Genomic DNA, 15,624 nt, shown 5'->3' with positions numbered 1-15,624 from the left:
GACAACTTAGCCACATTGAAGGACACTCCTGCATTCAAACAATGACAATACTGTCTGGCTGTAGTTGAAGAATGTTTAGACGGTTCCTTTTTTGCTTTAAGAGTATAGTAATTGTTACAATATATGAGAATGTCAACTAAAATTAATAATATCTTACCTGTATTTTTCGTTGATATTGTCATAAGAAGACTCTAAAAGCAAAAACGGAACCGTCTAAACAAATCTTAAACCACAACCACAATCAGGTAGTTACAGTCATGCACTGTTGAATGCAAGAGTGTCCTTTATTCAGGAGACCTGTCTCAGTGGCCTGCCACTTAATTTACTGTATCAGGATCAGGAGAAATACATGTAATTTTGTCCTTCAATGTGACTATGGTTGTCTGTTGTAATGAAGGTTGAACAATTAACGGGGTTAGATGTGGGTCCTGAGAAGTCTCACAATATGGGAACCTAGTAATAACAAGATTTAATTTCAACACTAATACTTCTTTGTAGCAGTGTTGGAGGATTTAGCAGCTGTCCACAATAGGTGGCCTGCAGGGATTGTTTTGCTTTTTTTTAATAAAAAATTGCGGACTCTGAAGTTCAGCTTAAAACCACCTGTTTTGACTCTTTAACAGTGTAGCTGCCAACAAAGTGAAACAAAATCAGGTAAATCACATCACAGGATGTGATTCAATTCTACTTAACATCCTTCCACTGAAGATATAAGAACAAAATAACTGATTGGAAATTTATGCTTCAGAGTTCACAAGTTAATGAAAAACTGCATAATTATCTAAGCACCATGGACCCCCATTGCAGAGCCATAATAATAATATAAGCTAAAAATGAATAATAATAATTATTATTATTATTGTAACTTGTGATGTAGTTGTTTTTCATCATTTAATGTTTGGAATAATAATTATGTTCAAAACTGTATAGGTGACATTTTATTGAAAAGCTCCTTGTTCATATGTACCAGTACTATTCTAGTTGTAAATATGTTTATTCCTACTTTATAAAGGCCCTTTTTCTTTTCAAGTTTCATAATACATGTACACAGTCATAAACCACTGAAATCATAGTGATTTTAGGATTGAGTTTTCGACAGCAGTCAACCAATAGTTTGACCTTGAACTAGCTGGAAATAATGTACAAAAACCAAGTGTAGTCAATTTGTTTCCCCTTACTATTTTATTTTGCTTTATAAACTGTTTTGTGTGTAGCCACCGTTAGAGGACTGGGGGTTGTCTTTCATTCCAACACATTGTTTGCCAACTGTTTATGTTTTCTCTAAATAATGCACCTTGGCATAAAGAATATTAATTTTCTTACCATTTCACCTGGGAATGATCTTTACATACCAAAAAAGTTAATTTGATATTATGTGTTGTAGTTAAAATTTTGGTTAAGAATTTTTCAAACTAGTTTGTTTTTTACTTTCCTATTCTTACATACATTATCATAATTTGAAACAAAGAAAAGTAAAACCAACCAGTTTGAAAAATAAAATTTTTAACCAAGGAAAAAAAATAACTATAGCACCTGCAGTGTTGTTTAAATTTAACAGGTCAGTACTGATGGTAGATTAAATTGCGACAAATGCTTGTAATGAACATGCAGATACTACATGTAGATATTGGCAAGAACATTAATTTAATTTATAGAGATGTACAAGTAAAAACTGTCAAAGCACTATTAAAGATTTAAAATAAATAAGAGTTAGTACTCATGGGTAAGTTCATTGATTTACTCTGACAATAGTACAACAGTAAAAGTAGTACTTTATAACACAAGGAATGTATTTACACCTGTTTAAATAAACTAGAAAATAAACAAGCGAACATCAACTTGGGTTTGATGGTGAAAGGTTGGTTTTTCAAAGACATTGCACTCAGTGATTCATGGCGTGAGATTTATTTTTTATCATGTATAAAAGTTGGTGATATATAAAACTGCACTTTACAGTTAATTCTCAAGACACAAAATCATTATTATATTCCAAGGAATTCCAAAATGTTAGAATGTAGAAATAGCACGTAAATTTTCTGTTGACATTTCAGAGGGCTGACACTAAATGTCCAACATATGCTAATTGCCATAGCTGAAACCAGAGTTGCAGTCCACCCTATTCCTACATGTAAGCCAGGATCTAAAGGTCTTAAACCGTACAGTGTAGAACCACACTGTATATCAACAAAGCAATGGCCATTATGTAAAAAATGCAGTCAAGATAAAGTGATTTTTGTCAAGTGTAAATTTCAAGTTGACCATTATTTAGATTCATAGTTCAGTAAAGTAACAATATAAAGAAATGAGTGTCATTACCTTGGATTCCCATACACCAAAAAGTGAAATTCCTTTATTATCATTGTGTTAAAAGTGATGCTGACTGTTGCTATTCTATAATTTCAACATTTCAAACTTCTCTTAATGAAAATTGAGGATTTTATAAGCACTTGAATCAAGTGGATTGAATGAAGAAAACAATATTACATGTAAGCACTTTTCAAAATACCAAAACAACAATTTTTTTTATAGAGGGGACCATAGTTTTTTACTGCTTAACCTCAAACACCCTAGGACACCCCCAGTTGACAAGTATAATTGTCTGGCATGAGATGTAGAGTAAAATCTCCCTGGGGTCACAGTCTACACCAGTACATCTTCCTCTCCTAGTCAGCTGAATTTATTAGACTTCAGAGGGGTGTGTTCATGAACAAAGTTAACACCACAAATGTACTTTAGTTTATCAGGCCCTGGTGATTGGAATACATTTTCTTCTTGGCTGTCTGGTTCATCGTAAACAGTGGATATAATGACATCTCTTTCAGCCCTTGGTCGTTTCACATGACGTTCTAATTTTTCACCATAATAGCCTAGACCTCTCTTACACTTGGAAACTGTCCATCTGCAACTACAGGCTCTTTTATTCCCACCTGCGATGAGCCAAGGCTGTTCCCCTCTTTCCAACCATGTTTCTTCATGACCTGGCTTCCAAATCCTTTGGTATGTTTTTCAAATCCTCCAACTTTGTTCAGTACAATGTCTCTGCCTTTCCTCCATTGCTCCTCCATCCTCATTTGAAGGAGATCTCGAGAATCTTTGTCCCCACCATCTGCAAGAGATTAAAAGATTGTAAAACTATGAGCTTATTGAGTTGGTGACTTTTGCTTCTAAAGTTTGGTTCATTAGACATTACGGCCTGGATGGATTATAGTGACAGGAAGTAAATTGTCCCTAAGGCAAATACCAGATCTAAGAATTTCCAGGGCTGTCATTAGGGGCCATAACCCATAACACCTGTTACAGCTGAGCCCAGTCAATGTTACGGGTGATGGTTGGTGCAGAATAAATATTCACAGAGCAAAACAAATTGAAATTTATTTATAAACATTTACCTTCTAAAGAAAATTTAATTGTTGTCTGACTGTGTTCCTGATTCTAAGACGTGTTTTTGGTAAAAATCCACACACTTTCAGTGAAAACCTTTGGAGAATATCCCCGATTGATCATTGTTGGATTCTGACACCATTTTCAGCACCAAAATCCGCATCACGGCACCATACTTGATATAAATGGGAATCTGCTGACCATTTTCCCTAGTTTGGTGATGCATGGCCATTTCCACATTTTTTCATAACTATTTGATTGAGAAAAATTTAATATAGAATGCACCTCAGAGTGCAGGAAAATGCATTTCTGAGGGTCTAATTTTAAGAATTTTCTGGGGAGCATGCCCTCAGACCCCCCTAGGAGTTCAGGCCCTTCCGGCCTTCCTTAACATGGCATTTGTAATTAGCCATGTATTTACATGTTATGGGTGAAATCTTGAGTATTAAACCTGCTTCAAAACTTAATGACAGCTCTGTTTTCTTCAACTAATATCAAAACAATTATTGGGCTAATTAGCTCACTGACTTCCTGTTAAGCTAATTTGACAAACCTGGATTTTCATAGATTTCCATATCAACATCCCAGTCATCGGCAGTCTCCTCATCAAAATCTGCCTCTTCTTGCTGTTTCCAGAAAGCTGCATCTGTGTAAAACACAAGACCACTTCCTCCTTTCTCCCATTTCAGTTCAATGTCCTCTTCAAATAGTCTCTCTTTGGTTCTCTCTTGACTTGTAACATCATTGTGCAATGACTCATGTCTGTCCCACTCCTCTTCCGTTTCATCGCCCCTATCAATATTGACGTTATTGTCATCACTCTCATCATCATTACATACAGGTGTTTTCTCAATGGGATAACAACCCTCATCATCATCTTCAAAATCACGGTCTTTCAATTTGCAACCTTGACAAGAATGGAATGCCTCTATATCTACTGATGATGAAGAAGCCTTGCTACCATAATCTCTCTTCTTCACAATATCCGAAACACGTTCTTTGTTATCAGTTTCTTTAGTCGCTGAAGATCTAGAATTTTTCTTTTCTAAAGACTTGTAATTGAGTGGAACATTGCTATACTTCATTTTAGGTTTCCTCATGGAAAAATTCAAATCAAGTTTCTTGATGACATGGGGAGGCAACTTGCATGTTCGTATTAACTCCATAAATTTAGACAGTGGTGTTCCAACATTTCCATTCGGCATCATAGGAGGAGGCTGCAGCTCCAACAAATCCTTAAGGTCATGCTGAGAGAACTCCAACTCTGTCCTAGTAAAACAGTGAGTCCTTTTTTCCTTCCTTGTTCTATAGAGATGGCATTCAGCAGAGTCTGAAAAACAAACGATAATAATTATTGTTTTGAATATTGGAACAATGGCAGCATAAAAAAACAAGTACAGCAAAATTGTCCCTTAATTATGAGTGACGACAATGTGCGAGCCAGCGAGTCATGCAAGCCAATATGGTCAGTCAGCATGCGAGTCACACAGTTATTGAAAGCTAACCATTCTAAAATGGGAGCTTAGACTTAAAAACTGTTTATCAGCACTATTTGAAATGGGTGCTTAGACTTACAGTAAATGCAAAAGGAACAAACAAACACTAATGAATGCCAGTAATATAAAAGCGTGCGTATATCGAGTTATGGATGCATACTGGAAGTTTGGAGAGCACAGAAGTGTAAGAGTTTCTCAAGGCGCAGCTGCAGTTTTTCTACATAATAATAATAATGGCATTTATTTATACATGATAAGTTCATACAGCTTAATATTTACTGATGGGGTCATGAGCTTAAATATAATTAAAGAAACTATATTAACCCTTTAACACCCAAACCGGCCAGACTTAGTTTTTTTACTCTGTCTAACACCAGACGGTTTTACTTGTCAATGGGGAATCCCCGGGAGTCAATATGTTAAACTAAAAAACAAGTTTAAAAGGTCTATATACAATTACAAATTATGAACCTGAGTGCAGGGTTGGACACTTCATTTTGAGAGCACTCGCCATTCGGGCGAGTGACCCTCAAAATGTACTCTACCGGATCAGTTTTCACTCGCTCAAGAGTTTATCCCCCCATCCCATCTCTCCAACCAATTTGGTCATCTTTCATTTTTACTATTTAATATCATTAAAAATTTACTTTAACACTGTAAGGCTATTAAAGTAAATAGGAAGTCTGTTTTAGTTTCAACAAGCATTGATCAGAGTGCTGGGAAAGTACGGAAAAACAATTCGCTTCCAACATGGTCAAGCACGTGGCAGACCGAGGATTATTACTTCAATGAAAAGTTATATTAAAGACCTTAAATCCCAAGATAGATCCCTGCAGTTTGCGAGTAAACGTGTCTGTTCTTCTGAGGAGCGGTCTTAAGGCGCCATGTTTGCCTAGTCACAGATGGCTCGATAGTGACCAACAGTATCACTGACCAGGAAGCCATAATAATCTGTCTATTTACGAAGCCCAATGTTGCCTTTTAGCGCCATTTTATTAGACAGTTCGGAATATAAAACTTTGTAAAATAGAAATGGTAAGTTTATGTTTAGGAATTTTCTTGGCAAAATGGAATGCAAAAAGCAGTTTCGCAATTTAAATAATTTCTTAACGACGACAATCGTACTTGCCAAACGGGTGAGTGATCAATGATTTGCACTCGCCCGACACTTTAGAGACTCACCTGGGCGAGTGGGCGAGTGCTAATGTCCAACCCTGTGAGTGCATTAGGCTGGTCTATTTGATAATATTGCAATTTTCAAAGTTCAGAATTTTCCTGGGTCACTGATTCCCTTGTGTTATTACAGTCATGTACTTAATTAATGAGTAATGTATGCATTGAGACAGTGAGTTGGGGATGGTTATTTCCATTGGTGAGTGAACCACTGAAAATGTCATACAGATCTTCTGTGAAAGTTGTATCTGACTTTAGAGTTGAATGTGTGATGAAATAGTTTAATAATGATATTAATTATTCTGGGAAGAAACTCTGTTACTGTCAGCGGGTTATTAACAGACATGGCGTATACATGTCTAACAAAACCTTACAAATCGTTCCTTATTTTTTGGCGCTTTTCCTCGTTCTTGAATTTTCGTCGGGGAAACAACAATTACAAACCTTCTCCAGCTTTGATTCGTATCTTTGATATAACTGCTTTGGAAGGGTGGTATTTTCCTCTTCGATCGACCCAGTGTTTGCCATGATAACACCTCATTAACTCTTGAAGCTTCTCTTTAATGATAAGTATAACACAGCAAGTTGTAGACGATTTAAAAGTCTCTCCATTGCCACTGTTGCTAGCTTCTTCTCGCCTAAATTCAGGTCGATGGCGAAAATGAAAACATCGGAATCCACCAGTTTCGCTGTCGATAAAGTTTGAAAACATCACACGCAAATCTGCTGAATGAAATTCCTTTGGAATATTGCCAATAATTCCATAACATAATTCTTCTTCAGCACTGTGAGATCTGTTCTTGTTTAAGTCTCTAGCCATAGCTTGAAATTCGATTAATTATTGCGGAAAAGCACAAATAGTGGGTGCCGCCATTTTGTTTTACCTGAATTATGAGTGAATTATGGGAAATTGCTTGGTAACCTGTGCGTGCACCCTTGGTAACCTAGCCGGTCCCTAGTTACCGACTGTAAAAAACCTAATTTGCCGAAAAGCGCGAGAACATTTTTAGAAGGGTCTTCGATTCAAGATGCCTATCACTAAACAGCCAAAGAAAAGCGAGCCCTTGTGGAAAGAATGGGACTATAAAGCTCAGAAGAAGGGAGTCCATCACACAGTTTATTCAGTAAATGGCGATAGGTACACTGGCGAATGGGATGACAATAAAAAGAATGGTGAGTATTAAGAGGTTCGATCCAAAATAACCTTTCACGTAATATTAAAGTTTAGTGATGCCATGGTTACTCTTATACTATTGTCTCTGATCACTTCAGTCCAAGAACCTTTCAACCGATTTTTTGACCGAAGAGGGACACCACTTGTTTTGTTTGAACAACTTGTTTTGGGCCTGCATGCATGTCAGGAAATTGAACAATAGGGCCGTTTATACGAGAGAAAATAAGCCGCGAACACCCCGTATAAATGGTACAAAATCCACGTTCACGGCTTTCTCAAGCCGCGGCTTATCCTGGCCAGGGAGTTTATATTCGTATAAATAGTTCCTTTCGCTTACGTAAGCCGCGGCCAGAGTTAGCCGCGGCTTCTTTTCTCTCGTATAAACGGCCCTATTGAACATCAAGCTATTAGAGACCTTTGATTTCACAATCGACAAACCTATAGCTAAGGCATCTCCCCAATGGTTTATTTTGTCCGGAAGTCATTAAGACGATGATTAATGTACAGAGCCAAAGTTATAAATAGCTTTAAAATTAATAAACTTAATTATCGTCTTGACAAATGAACTTTCCAAGGGAAGGGTACCATGATGTGGAAGAAGTCTGGAGCCATTTATGATGGCGACTGGAAGGATGATCGTCGATGTGGCTTTGGTACGTACAGTGTTTCAGAGGGAGCAGGATACAGAAAAGTGTACTCTGGAGGATGGAAAAATGACAAAAGACATGTAAGCGTTAGTTGTAGTGAGCAATGTATCTTCAGTTGTCATTAGACCATTTTTGCATGCAACAACTTGAGAAAAAAATTTCTTTTACTAATTAATGAACCTCCTTCACGTTAAAAAGAACATAAAACTCTTTCAGTCCTAAACCGGCTCCCAGTGATGAAGAACATTGTCTGCAATCAGACAAAGTAACATCTGTAAGTGTGACTCTTTGGACATGACAGGGTTAAAACTCAACCAACCTTAACATAATTATTCAAGTGTCTGTTAATATCATAAACGGTGAGTCTAATTTGATTTGGTAACAAATTAGGGACTGTTCATTTATTATTGATTGAAGGGGGAGGGGGGGGTGCTGGGTGGCTCAGGAAAGTTAGATGGTCCACTAGAATATTGAAGCAGAGAAAAGGGACTGCTAAAAACGATTTGTATGATGAAGTGGGGGCAGTGAAACTTTAAAGTTGAGCATTTTTTTAAATGAACACTTATTCCATTTTTAATTATAATAAACTATTGAATCAAATGGAGATTATTATTCTGAAGTTAAAGAATAGGCCTTATTCACGACTAAGCCGCCATGTTGATTTTCATATTGTCAATCATGCAAATTAGCCATGTGTTATGCTGGGGCGCAAACATTGAAAAAAAGCAAATTGCGGAAAATTGGCTCAACAAAATATTGAAATAACATTGAAAAAAGTCCATTTTAGTATTTAGAATTAAGTACCTTTTATAAAGTTTTTATATCTTTTGATTGCCTTTGACATTTTGACTTTCTACTTCGTTATCTGCTCATTTTTCACTACAAAATCGTCAAAGTAACTTGTGTAATGATTGTATTTTACGGCTTAGGTGATAAACATTCAATGAATGTGAAATAAATCATGTGTGTGACTAAGGTGTTCGTTATAACCTCTCGAACTTGTGTTGTTTGCCCCCTAAGAAGTGTGTAGCTAATTTGCATGATTTACATTGAACAGCACTGCAAGGATTGTTGTATTCAAGTATCCAGAGATTTTCAAAGACTATGTAACATTTCTATGGAAATTTCTTTGAAACTTACAGTTATATGCTGGAAGCATACCAACTTCAGTCCCCTGATTATGGCCTTTTTTCCTAGGGTTATGGAACAAACTTTTACTCATACAATGAATATTATGAAGGAGAATGGTATGCAGATAAGCGAAGTGGCTGGGGAAGAATGTATTTTGCTGATGGTTCAGTTTATGAGGGAGAATGGTACAATAACTTGAGAAATGGTGAAGGAATGCTGAGGCTAGGTAACTTTCATTTCTGTGGTATACCTTACATGATATGTTCCTATGTCAGAGCTTCTAGAACCGAGCTGATAAAAAATATTTCCAAGAATTGGTTTGGAACTATCTCTCTTATTCTGGCAAATCCAAATGAACTTTTAGGATTATGAAAGAAGAAAACACTTTATTTACACGAGGGTAGCACTTAATAGAATTACAACAAAATAAACTTGTGGCATATTAATTCAGACCAGATTACAACACCAGGAACTCTGTACACTGGTCTCTCCAAATAGTGTGTGAGATCTTCAACATCCCACAGAGTTTATGAACAAGGGTTTCAGGAGACAGGACCAAAAAGATTATTATTTTAAAGTCCTTATCTGAGAAGACTTGAGAGTCTAACCATTTTGCAGGTTTAACTACAAAGGCAGCACTTTTTTCTCAGTTGTTTTAATGAAGACCCTTAGTGTTTGTCCGGTTGGAGTTGACCTCTCGACCTCCCTCATGGCTGTCTCGTGTTCATCCAACTAAGAAGATTAAAATTAAATTTTTAAGTCTCTCATCAAACAGTTTTCTCAAAAATAAGTCCATTTGAAAATTAGCATTTGTTTGAACCTGCAAAAAGTACAGTGTATTAATTTTTTCTATTTCCAAGTTTGATCTGTTTGCACCTCACAACATTCAATTTGATGGTAACCAATTAACTTACAAGCTGTTTTGTTTTGATGAATACTACTTAGCTGTAATTATACTTTACATGAAAAAGGTCAAGAGGTTACAAACTTTGCTCCTGTATATACATACTTTTTCACTGAATAGCAAATGAAAATCGTTATGAGGGCAATTGGAAAGATGACAAAAAACATGGCAAAGGAAAGTTCTTTTATCTCGACCGTGGGCAAATGTACACTGGTGTGTGGTGTGATGACATTCCAAAATGTGGAACTGTGGAGGATTTTGGTCGCCATGAAGCTCCTAAGCCTACAACATACCCTTTACCAGAGGTTAGCAACTTTACTGTAAGAGATTTGTAATTTCGTGCTGAAGTACTGCAATCTTAATAATTTATTAGTGATATATGGTACTTTCCATCTCTATAGTAATATCTCAGGGACATGAAGCAAGCCAAAATTAATATTATTGCGCTGTGGGTGGTCAGTCATGGCCACGTTTTCTGGAATGGGCAGAACATGATCGGCTCAACATTATCTGTTAGGGTTAGGGTTTTGTATTTCCCACATGTTCCAGCATGTTGTTTCTGCTGTGTGGCCTTATATTCCATAAGCCATTTTGAGACAGCAGCTAAGCTGGCCCTTTTTGCTGGAGAGAAGAGAACAGACCACAACTCCACTTGTTGCAAAATTATGTCGTGTACATGACTGTACATCTCTCATATCCCCAAGAGTTTTTGTCTTAAAATGGTACCATGATCAAACATGATTAACACCTGCCTGGCAAAATTTTGAGCTTTGATTTTTATACTTTGAGTTTTGGATTACACGGTCCGCCATCACTCATGTTCAAAACTGACCGACTGGACCTCAGAGAGTTGGATCTAGATAAAAGTGACGTCATTCACTAGATACCTTTATTAATTAAAATTTCAGCATGTAAACGCAGCTTATTATGTATGCAAAACACAAGTTTAAAAATCTGAATGTCTGAAACTCTCGTGCTGCATATTAATTCAGTCGAGTACAAACGCATTGCATTCTTAAACTAGTGAGTCTTTGAGGTCATTTTCTCCTCAATCCAGCTCTCTAAATATTTTAAAGTTATGAATGGCGGACCATTAAATGGTAAACTTCCAGTTAAAATAAACAAGTGTCTTTTTGGAATTAAGGCTTAAAACTTGGGTTACTTAGTGTTTAGTTATCCAAGGATTGTTTGATCATAGTACAACCTTAAGGTAGCTCAAACCAGTTTCAATGCTTCCAATTGACGCTCTTATTAGAAGGACCACCACCACTACATTGTATCATGTATTAGTGGTACCAAATGAAACGCAAATTATTGCTGAACAAGATACAGTCATTATTGTGATGTAATATGTCACCATGGCAATGGACAAGCCCTGTAAAACACCCTTTATTTTGTATTTAGTTGCTTACTATATCTCAAAAACGAACCTGGTGACCCCCATTTTTTATTTCTGAAAAGTAATCAGAAGGGCAAGATGAAACTTTCTGCAAAACTTTTAAAAAAATTCTGTCTAGAAGATTTAGAGCCACCTTAATTCTGTAATTTTTAAGGTGGCTCTGAATCAACTACACAGAATTTTTTAAAACTTGCCTAAAGTTTCACCATGGCCTTCTAATCACGTTTAAGCAATTAGAAAGGGGAGTCGCTGAGTTAGTTTTTGAGATATGCGAAACGAAATCCAAATATACAGTAGGATGTTTTTGCTGGGTTTTCCCATTGTCAAGGTAACTTATTACATCACAATAATGATCACATCTTGTTTGGAAATAATCGGTGTTTCATATGGTACCATAACATTGCTGTTACGGGATACAGTGTTGTAGCGTCACTCGATAAAAAGAGATTGTCTTTAAGTGTTGAAACCCTTTCGAGCCACCTTAAGTTAAAAAACATGTTGTGAGACAGGCCTACAGATTGTAGATATACAGATGAAATTACAACGGCTAAACTTCTCCCTCAAAGAGTGCTGGTTTGGCCAAAATTCAAACCCACTGCTGTTCTCACTGCTCAACCAAGTGAGACAAGTTGGCGGTATCAAAGGATAATGTTCTTGTGACATGCACATACTGTAGATTTCTGGTAATTAACAATTATTGGATGAGGTTGAGCATGTTAGCGATAAATTATCAAGGCCAAAGTTGGCCTTGATAATTATCGCTAACATGCGAAAACTGAATTCAATAATTGTTTTATTATGCATATTCCTGAGCTGAGCTCCGCCATGACAAAACTGATCGAACTGCTGGTTAGTGTGTCAGGTGACATCACTTCTGCATGCATAAAACTATTGTCTGTAGGTATGACGTCAATTCTACATATATAAAATCTATTGTTTGTAGGTATGACGTAAGAGAAACAGAGCAAGCAAGAATTAGCTGCGTGCTTATAGCCAATCAAAATCGAGCTGGTGACACCAATGTATCATAATGTTGAATAACAGTTACTGGACCGGCAGTACTATTGTTGTAGGGTGTCAACTTTATTGCCAGTAGAAATGAATGCCTTACTAACCACACTTTCTTAGCCATGGTTCTGTTTTTATCAGTTGTTTGCCCTGCAGATTGCAGGTTGCAGGTTAGGGTAGCTGAAACAACCCAGAACTTTACTAAAAAATGCTAACATTAGACCTTAAAAATTAATGTTTAACCCTTTGACGCCCAACCCATCCTAAACCGGCCAGACTCATTACTCTGTCTAATGCCAGACAATTTTACTTGTCAATGGGTTAAGCCTAAAGTTAGCATTTTTGTAAAGGTTTCAGTTGTTTCAATTTTGGTAAAACAATGACCTGCAACCTGCACTTTCCACCCTCTGGCCCTTAACTCACACTTGTCAAATTTCATCTTTATGTAGTGCAAACTTCAAGATACTAAAGAAGTGATCAAAGAGGCTGAAGACACATTTCTGGATGAGCAACACTAAAAATTAATAAAAATAATAATTGTCCTTTTCATTTTTATGTCATTGTCTAGATACTATATTATGAAAATCAACAATGTACATATGTGGCATACACATCATCTTTTTATAGCAAACGATATTGATAGATTTTAAAAGGAACAGTATAAAATGACACATACGGCAAACTGTAAATTGGACACACTGGTACATGCAGTGAAGACTCACTTACTGTAGCAATAAATATCTTCTTGAACCTCTTTAACATAGTTGTCACCTTGAAGTCCCAGAAACACAGACATGGAAAAGAACCAATACATGCATAAACAGACTTGGCAATGAAAAGTGCCAAACATAAGATTTTCCGCTAAATGTTTTAGGAGTCACCAAGCCCAATAAACATGACATCAACTTACATATTAAATATCTGCAACCTTTTGCAAAACTGTTGTAAATAATGTAACAGAAATTGATAACTTAACTTGTGAACAGAAACCTTTACCTCTCTTGAACTTCATGTACACTTGTGTATGCATAAGTTAATAGAAACCAATTTTTAAAAAAATCAAAATCAATAAATCATTTCTCATCATATTTGTGTAATAATTACAATAATTATCTTATGATGTAACTCTTCTTTTCCTTTGAGATAATTATAATACTTTACATACTATACAAAAATACTCAAGCCACTGACACCTGAGGTGCCCCAGGACATCCCCAGTTGGGAGTTAAGGCGCTGTTACACTGACCTCTACACTGTGAAATGCTTCATGTAACTTGTTTCGCAATGTTTTGGCAACATTGTGGAGAAACAAGTTGCACGAAACATTTCACAGTGTAACATACCCTGCAACAGCCAAAATCGTTGCGACACAAGTTGCACAAAAAGTAGAACTTAAAATTATACTTTTGTAACAGCTCTTGCAACTTGTCTCGCAACGATTTTGGTCGCTGCAGGGTATGTTACACTGAAATGCTAAATGTGTAACTTGTTTTGCCACGATGTCGTCAAGACATTGCGAGACAAGGTTAGTTGCATGAAACACTTCACCATGTAACAGCGCCTTTAGACAGAGTAAAATCTTAAAAAGTGTCTTTCCCAGAATGTCAATGGGTTAATTTTGTCTCATCTGCAATCATTTTTGGGATACCACGAAGTTATTCACAAGAAAATGCTGCAGGCAAGGAAATTATGCTAATAGTGAAAGTAGTCACAATTCTATCAAAGTTTTCCATTATACGCGAGCATTGACTCCTAGGAGTCAGAATAATCAAGGCTGTTGCCTAACAGGAGCCCGGTAGCCTGGGGCTCCTAAAGAATAGCTCTGGGCGCCTTAATTTTTCACAGCAACACCTTTCACTTCATATGTTGGGCTCCTAAGTTCTCAGCGTTTAGCTCTGAGGGCCCCTTTAAAATTTTCTTAGGCAGCAGCCTTGATAATAGATTAATAATTTTTACTCTGTCTATAAATGCCAGAAGATTTGACACTGTCTGACGGGCAGTTCAGGAGTCAATGAGTTAATAATACCAGTAATCAATATTGATTATTGCATAATGCGATGCAATGAATTATTGATTGCATCTTATTATGCTCATTTTTGTGAAAAAACTAGAAAATATTTCACTTATAACATGTCATTTTCTTTGTACACCCATTCACACAAAGGGTTGTTTGTACATAAAAAATATACACTGGATATTCTGTAGTGCATTTAACCAGAGTTACTAACTCTGGTTTAACCAATTGCATGCATGTGACTACAATCTTGGACAAATTAAATGGAACATTGAGACCACCCCTCTCCCCAAAATCAGTGATGGGAAAATGGCATGTTTTGGCCTTCATGCACCTTCATCCTTGATTTGGGGGAGAGGGGGCATTTCTGTTCCATTTTATCCTGTCCAAGATTGAATCTTGGACAAATTAAATGGAACATTGAGACCACCCCTCTCCCCAAAATCAGTGATGGGAAAATGGCATGTTTTGGCCTTCATGCACCTTCATCCTTGATTTGGGGGAGAGGGGGCATTTCTGTTCCATTTTATTCTGTCCAAGATTGTAGTATTGTTATTGAAGGGCTGTATGTCTTAACGTCTTTATGTCTTATCAGCAAGTTTTAAATCTGAGAAATGGCAGACTGATACAGGGGTGTAGCCAGGATGTTTCAAAGGGGGGTCAAACAGAGGGTACTTACCAGATTGACGCATTTTTGCCACCTAAATATTGTAGGTTGTTTGCTTAAAAAAAGGCTTACAAAGGTGGGGGGGGGGGGGGGGGGTCAAAAAATCTGCACCTAAAAGTATTCAGCATTCACCAGTAAAATGTTGAACAGACTCAAGGTTAAAATTTAATGAAAGCTAACTTGGATGATTTTTAAAAAAATGATATTATAGCAGCACTGTAATTAAGTGATAATTAGTGCCCTTCCCCCTTGTATTTTACAACCTTTGATTTGGTTGTGGGCTCGGAGAAGGAGTACTTGGCAAGGTTCCTCCATCAGGGTGAAGGTGGATTGCAATTTGTTGGAGTTCCTCCACACCCTGAAAAGATCGTTCATACTTGTGTTGAACCAGTGTCCGATAGAAGTGAACAGCAAACCACACAAAGACAATGCACACTGGAAGTAGCACAACAGATGTGGCGACTGCTGCTGGTTTGCTGTACAAGTAGAACTTCACCCAAGAAAGAATTGCAATTTCTGCTAAAAAGAGGAGTGTCCCAAGACCTGTGGAGAATATCCATGCAGTTTCAATGTGTGTGTGAAGCTTCTCATGTGGTGAGTCTTTTACCATATTTTCAGTCCCATATTGGT

At 36.9% G+C, this 15,624-nt stretch overlaps 3 protein-coding genes across 3 annotated transcripts in view; 1 reads left to right on the top strand and 2 right to left on the bottom strand.

Annotated features, from left to right (window-relative positions):
- Positions 1-1,891: 1,891 nt before the first annotated feature.
- LOC138045802 (G patch domain-containing protein 3-like) lies at positions 1,892-6,991 on the bottom strand. Its single transcript, XM_068892429.1, is given in 4 exon segments — positions 1,892-2,891; positions 2,894-3,106; positions 3,935-4,711; positions 6,495-6,991. Coding segments are annotated over 4 exon segments (1,590 nt in total). The 5' UTR covers positions 6,871-6,991; the 3' UTR covers positions 1,892-2,667.
- On the top strand, positions 6,990-13,398 carry LOC138045806 (MORN repeat-containing protein 3-like). Its single transcript, XM_068892434.1, has 5 exons — positions 6,990-7,223; positions 7,800-7,951; positions 9,069-9,228; positions 10,027-10,211; positions 12,763-13,398. Exons 1-5 carry the CDS (start codon positions 7,079-7,081, stop codon positions 12,829-12,831), a joined length of 711 nt encoding a protein of 236 aa, XP_068748535.1. The 5' UTR covers positions 6,990-7,078; the 3' UTR covers positions 12,832-13,398.
- A 1,748-nt stretch (positions 13,399-15,146) lies between these two features.
- LOC138045807 (calcium release-activated calcium channel protein 1-like) overlaps positions 15,147-15,624 on the bottom strand; it is a 1,703-nt gene continuing 1,225 nt past the window's right edge. Inside the window, exon 2 of the mRNA XM_068892435.1 lies at positions 15,147-15,624. This exon is cut by the window's right edge and continues 154 nt beyond it. Within this exon, the coding sequence (XP_068748536.1) occupies positions 15,251-15,624 (374 nt within the window). The 3' untranslated portion in view covers positions 15,147-15,250.

Source organism: Montipora capricornis, chromosome 4 (assembly GCF_036669925.1).
Source record: "Montipora capricornis isolate CH-2021 chromosome 4, ASM3666992v2, whole genome shotgun sequence".
Taxonomy (NCBI): Eukaryota; Metazoa; Cnidaria; class Anthozoa; order Scleractinia; family Acroporidae; genus Montipora; species Montipora capricornis.
Note: the sequence above shows the minus strand (reverse complement) of the source record. Positions and strands in the feature narration are given on the sequence as shown.

Coding starts and splice junctions, on each gene's coding strand:
- LOC138045806 (XM_068892434.1), top strand. CDS start 7,079: ATGCCTATCACTAAACAGCCAAAGAAAAGCGAGCCCTTGTGGAAAGAA. Junction 9,229..10,026: donor TGAAGGAATGCTGAGGCTAG/GTAACTTTCATT, acceptor TTCACTGAATAG/CAAATGAAAATCGTTATGAG. Junction 10,212..12,762: donor CAACATACCCTTTACCAGAG/GTTAGCAACTTT, acceptor ATCTTTATGTAG/TGCAAACTTCAAGATACTAA.